At 39.6% G+C, this 6,323-nt stretch overlaps 1 protein-coding gene across 1 annotated transcript; it reads right to left on the reverse strand.

Moving 5' to 3' along the window:
• Positions 1 to 4,792: 4,792 nt before the first annotated feature.
• LOC144701438 (flowering-promoting factor 1-like protein 4) lies at positions 4,793 to 5,218 on the reverse strand. The gene is made up of 2 exons (XM_078573247.1): positions 4,919 to 5,218; positions 4,793 to 4,870 (listed from the first exon to the last, which is right to left on the reverse strand). The coding sequence occupies exons 1-2, from the start codon at positions 5,216 to 5,218 to the stop codon at positions 4,793 to 4,795; spliced, it is 378 nt and encodes a 125-aa protein (XP_078429373.1).
• Positions 5,219 to 6,323: the final 1,105 nt, after the last annotated feature.

The following is a 6,323-nucleotide window of genomic DNA, read 5'->3' on the forward strand; positions in this document are numbered from 1 at the left end:
CGATAAAAAATCGTCACACTAGCAAAATAGCTAAGAGGGTTTTCTGTGTTGTGAAAGCCATACACAAATAGCGTGCAACCAAAAGATAAAGAATCACAGGTGTCTCTGCAAGTTGACTAATATTTAGATAAGACCATTTTTACCGGTCAAAGTAAGGCTATATTCTTTGTGGGGTTTATAGTTTTAGAGTAGTGCATAATACAAGGGCCCACGGATCGACCAAAATGCTGGCCCAGCGGACCCGTTGGCACTACGATCCGGAAGAATATTCAACGGGATTACAAAGCCAAAATATAACCATATGAGATTTCTAAGAAAATTTCTAGAGCCACACAATGAAACCAAAAAGTTTCCTCGAAGGCAGGGAAAGTTTACCGCTCCATGGGGGCTAACTTAACGACGACGTTCTCTAGTGGAAGCAGTTGAGGTGGACATTGGGCCGCCGGCGATGCCAGGATGTCAGTGCGTATTACTTTACATAGCATAAATATCCTGAATCGGAAGTCTAGTCTGGGGAAATCAGGGAAAATAGCATATACTTTCTCGAACTGAACTGAAAGACTCTAACCCATTGCTAACCGTTCGTCTCACCATGGTCGGCGATGGATGGCCCGTATGCTGGCCTCTGGGAGATCTATAGTACCAAACTAGTAACCTTCTTCCTATTTTCCTTTCTTTTTTATTCCAAACGATGCTTCTTTTTCATCGATTTCTGCAGAATAAATTGCCAAAATACATTTGAGAAAAAGCCGATTGTCAGGTCTTCTAATATCCAGAGCATATTACGTATCGGAAGCAGTACAGTGATAAAGAATAGTGCTAAAGTTAGAGAAAACAAATAGAACAGATTCATAAGACGAGTTGTAGTATGTTAAACACGTATACGAGAAATTCCATCTTAGGGATAGCCTATACTGTCGTAGGTATATTTATCATAAATATTAGAGGAATGATAGTTTAAGCATTGCAATGGAGGATAACCCCATAGTATACCATATGACAATGAGGTTATGTCAAACAGAGGATGGAAAAAAATATCATGAAAGAGATGATTATTACAATGGTTGAGCGTCAGAAGCTAAGGAGGAATACTAAAATAGAAGACATGGAATGTTTTAGGCTAGCAATTACGAGATAAAAGATAAAGATGGTGGTAATGATTGTAGTAACAGTATAGTGGAAAGTAATAGAAAAAACTACAAAAACACGAACATGCAATATTAATAGTTAATATAAATTGATTAGGCGCGACATTAGGATCAGTCGTTAATTTTAAAATGAAGAACAAGATATGAGACAAATCACATTTTAAAATAAAATTAATATGAAAAAGGTCCTTCTTACACTGTTTTAAAGAATGAACAGTATGTTAAAACACAAGGGAGATGTAGGCTAAGCATTAATGTACTAGTAATTAAGCAGCGTATAAGAGGTATAAAGAGAAAAACAGTTGAAAATGACCATAACACTCATTTATAGTTTTATAACGTCATATTTTCATTTCTCAAATTGCTTTTTCTACGTTCCTGTAAATGAACCAGGTAGGATTTATTCAAAGTATTGTTACAATGACGTAAATATTATCCGTGTTTTCGCCGGTCTACAGGCTCATTAAAGCTTGTTCTCTTTACAAGGTACATTATACAAATCTGAAGTGCTAATGCAATCCAATAAACTACATACCATTGAGGAGTTTTACTCGTCTCCGCCGAGCAGAAGCTGTGTAGCCAGCTCGGCATGCGTCTCAAAGAACCAGTACTCGTCTCCGCTGGGCGGAAGATGTGAAGTCAGCTCGGCAGGCGTCGACTCTTCAATCAGCCCGTCGACTCTTCACTCAGACCGCCGTTCTTCTGATAGGGACTTAATAAGATTAGTTAGTAAAATTGATATATTTTTATATACTCGTTAGAGATTAGATAATAGGATTCAATATAGGTTTAAACATAGAATAGGATTCAATATAGTTAGGATCAAACAAATAGACGGTTAGGATTAAACAATAAGTTTTTATAATGGTCAGGATCAAATCTTGATATAGCCGTTATAACTGATGGGTCCATCGCACCGATCAACGGCTGCGATCGGTGCACCCGATCTGTTATAACGGTCACGATTAGTTCGTTATATAAATGGGTATAAGGCACAGATCAACGGACGAGATCTGTGCCCCCGATTTGTTATAACGGTCAAGATTAGAAGTTGCATTTAAACTTTTATATCCGTTGTCAATCGTTACAACGGATATGTATATGATAACTACTTATAACTAAGTATAAATATATAACCAATGTTCCAGGAAAGGCTTGCGGACTATCTTGATCTACTCCTGTGTCTCTTCTTTCTCTTCTATCTCTCCATTCTTCTTCTACATTCTTTCCCTTCGCCATTCATTACGGTGATCCAACAAGATCAAACACATACCAGATAAGCTTCTATCTTTATAAGTTATTTACCTGCTAATGGCTCACTACTAAGTTACTCCACGCAGGCGCTTGACTTGTGTAATCCTCAACCTGCTCTCACTCATGGACCCTAATTACGAAGACCTGGCGGTCCATTCTGGACGAAATAGTCATTTGGAACACTGATATTACGATAGAAAACTGTTGTTAGCGAAAAATCAAAAGAGAAGGGGAGTTTGCATTTCATGACCAGAGAGATAGATGTTCCCTATTGATCCCTATTGATCGGTTGACGGAAATTATTGCCCTTTGTTCAATTATTTTCTCACATTTGGGAAAAAAATACTTCAGACTCACCGGAAAACAATCGCCACAAGGACAGCAGTCGAACTTTAGGCTTTCCTTGATGATTTTCGCTTAAATAAGTTTATAAAAAATGTATCAAATAGACCCCAAGTATCAACAAAGAGCATTACGATTGATACTAGAGGAAGGCCAGAAACAGATTTGAGAAAAATAATCATCTTTAATGATGTCATCACTCTTCGAAGCAGCTTTCTATAAGACAGGAAAGAGGGAATATGAGAAGAAAAAACAGAAAAGGGACAAACTAAAGAAAAGAACTACAAGTGGAGTCGCATCTTCCACAACCTTCTTGCCCAAAATGATGAGTTTTCTGTCTTAACTTAAACTCGTTAAAAGCTCTGACCTTCAACTCTCCAGTACAGCTCAAGCGTCGGTTCAGCTCTCATTTTTTAACAGGCCATGGAAACTTTAGAGTCTCTTCTCTACAAAGGTACGCATATTTCTATCGAGTCTACAAGGGTCATAACCTTCTCGATTTTTCTACAATAGCGCAGAAAATTCCCTAAATATCTGGAGAATTCTAGACGCATTCAGAGACTCTCCTTTCAAACCTCCCGGGATTGGTTACCCCTCCCAAATTTCAAACGAGTCACCGGTCATCGTCGCTATGCTTTCCACAATCGTCACGCTATCAAGCCGTCTATGTCGGCAACCTGCACGACATATGTTTTCGGTGTCCTGAACATAAAATCTCCCGGTTTTGTCGTCATCTGCTGATATCTGATTCCTTGATATACAGGCAGACCCATTGCCAGATACGTATTATTATATAGGGAGAGATATCACGACTGATTGACAATTTATACACAAGTATATCGGTACCAACATAGATTTGGAAGCCAGATAAACTGAGATGGGTCAATCGGGGGATGTAAAGGTACATAGATAGTCAGACAGGTGGTTGGAATAGTACAGATCTGGTTAGATAGATAGATTCGCAGACTTTTATTTTGATAGACAGCAACGTAGACGGATTGACAGGAACATAAACATATATCTGTTGGTATATATACAGCCAGACAGAGAAACCGGTACAAAGAATAAGTAGATGTTAGTTCTCTTGATATAAGAATATATGGAGTCACACAGACAAATGGCGAGTTCGATTTATAACAATATAACGATAGAAAAAATTGGTATACATTTTGTTAATTAGACTACGATGTATTTTTTATTATATATAGATGTATAGGTAGATAAGTTAAGATATCAATGGGTATCATGATGGATTTATTCGGTTATAAATATCAGGAAGGTTGACAGACTGGAGATTTTTGTGATTTCCCAGCGCATTCGTCTTGCCCGCAGGTGCCGACGTGGGTCCAACGGTGCACATATGCACAATTTTCCTTTTCTGCGTAGCTGTCGCACGGACCGACAGTTTTGACCCTTCGGTTGTAAAATAAGTTGCGGAGTGCGCAAAAATTTTGGCCGTACAACAGCTTACGTTCAAAAACGATGCTTGTTTGGAGCGGTCTTTCGGTCGAACCACGTATGGAATATGGATACGGACTCTGACACCTTCATTTACTCTGTTCCGGTCGTGATAAGTACAAACAGCTGGAATGGTACGTTGACACCTCGACGTAGATCTATAGACGAGGGAAAGTGGAGATGTCTACCATTTAGGCGGATGGACCGATGAATGTGAGAAATCAGTTGATAAATAGAAATTAAGCTCCGTATAGATGAGCCCTACAGATATTGGTCGAACGACAGAAATCAAGTCAGCGATACGGCCTAAACGTGGTATCTGGACACAGTGAGTGTAGGAAAGGATGGAGGAATGTGTACTTGAAAGGTAAACCGATTGAAATATGTATATGAAAAGAGAACCACGTAGATATATAGCTTAAATGAGAGATTAGAAGTTAGATAGATCGTTCAACGGACAGATAGATATACACATGGATAGTTAGTTTGAGATTGCATGAGATAGATGGATTCGACGAACTGATTAGCTTGTGAGACAGACTGAACCAGGGAAAGGGCAGAAAAATATTGTGAGCTTTAAAGTAGAGCGCTCAATCGATGTATAAACCACTGGAGAGGGGCTTATTCCACGGTCCCCAAGCCGAAGAGAGCTGATAAGCCTTCATTTTCTACCTCAAGCACAGATGTAAGGGACGCAGAATTTACGCATCCCTTACCAGGAAAACATGCCGGGTCTTGACGGCGATGTCGTACATGTGCATGGACCTAACCTTGGAGAAATCACGAGGTACGCAGATGAGCAAGACGGAGGAAGGGCTCTGGTGGAACAGGATAAGCTCCGGATCGTTGAGAGCATATGGCACCCAACCATGGTCGCGAAGCTTCGCTTCAAGGATCTCGTGAGACGTGACGAGCTCGTTCGTTGGTGAATAAATCAACCTCGTTCGACGGCCAGCCTCTTTTGGCCTCTCCGACAATCGAGCACCACCATCTTTGAAAACCCAAACTCCTGCCATAACCTTTGGATGAGGGCAACTGATCAACTTTACCGACGAAAGAACACAGTTTACATATAGCAGAGATGAACACCTTAAAATATTTAGGTCGAAGAACCAAGCCAGTGCTTTATTTCTGATTAGATGCTTTATCCTTTTCAATAGCCCAACCCTGACCTAAAGATTCGTTGCTTCATAACAGTGAAAGACAATTATTCGTTTTTGTCATCAAGGAAGAAACACGCCGTTTCAGGGGCCCAGCGTATGCAAATGGGAGGTGCATCTAAGCAATTGCTCTTCGATATTAAGATGGAACTTGGGAATCACCCCGTGCGTCAGTGTCGATATAGTCGGGTATGCCTTAGGTTGTATGAAACGCTTTTCTGCTTCTCAAATACGCAGTGCTGATAGAGCTTTTCGTGGTTAATACATGCACTCCACACAAATTTTCGTGGAAAGAATAATGAAATTAAATCCTTTCTGCCTCATATTCCGATGCCTCGTATGCCACAATTTGGTGACATTCTACTTTAAATGGTGTGGAGATCTCGCAGAAAAATCACGAACTCATGAAGAGCAGATCGTTTTATGTATGCCACGACAATGCGGAGCCTTTGATATAACAAAAATACTTTTAGAGATTTTATGTTCTACACCTTTAGCTGACTGACTATGGGCTATCTCATCAAGCGTGATCAAGCAGTGGTTCCTTTTCAATTCAATGCCAAATATCTTTCGATTTCTCACAACACCATCACACATTTTGATATTGACCAAACCAATCCTGATAATCTTGCATGGACAACATCCCCCATTCAGGAAGTCACTCCACCATTATATCCATTAGTGGAGCAAAATACCCTATTTGTCGTTGTAATGAATACACCGCCCAATCATCCTTCATTTTTTGCTCTTGATTTAATTTAAGCTTGTACATTAATATTTATAGTGCTTTTGCAGTTGAGACTCTGTAAATAACTTGGGGGAAGTAAGGGATTATTCAACAGGGAGGCCGAAACTCAGTTCCGACATTTATTTCTTGCAGTTTAAAAAATTCTAAGAAAATATTTCAAAGCGTTCAAGTATTAGAACTCATGGGAAACAATATAAGTATTTACTTCCTCTA

This window comes from Wolffia australiana, chromosome 3 (genome assembly GCF_029677425.1).
Source record: "Wolffia australiana isolate 7733 chromosome 3, ASM2967742v1".
Classification (NCBI taxonomy): Eukaryota; Viridiplantae; Streptophyta; class Magnoliopsida; order Alismatales; family Araceae; genus Wolffia; species Wolffia australiana.

Bases quoted from the DNA above. Each gene is read 5' to 3' on its own strand.
- LOC144701438 (XM_078573247.1), bottom strand. From the start codon at position 5,218: ATGGCAGGAGTTTGGGTTTTCAAAGATGGTGGTGCTCGATTGTCGGAG. The intron at 4,871-4,918 runs GTAAGGGATGCG...TGCTTGAGGTAG, and splicing joins AGACCCGGCATGTTTTCCTG to AAAATGAAGGCTTATCAGCT.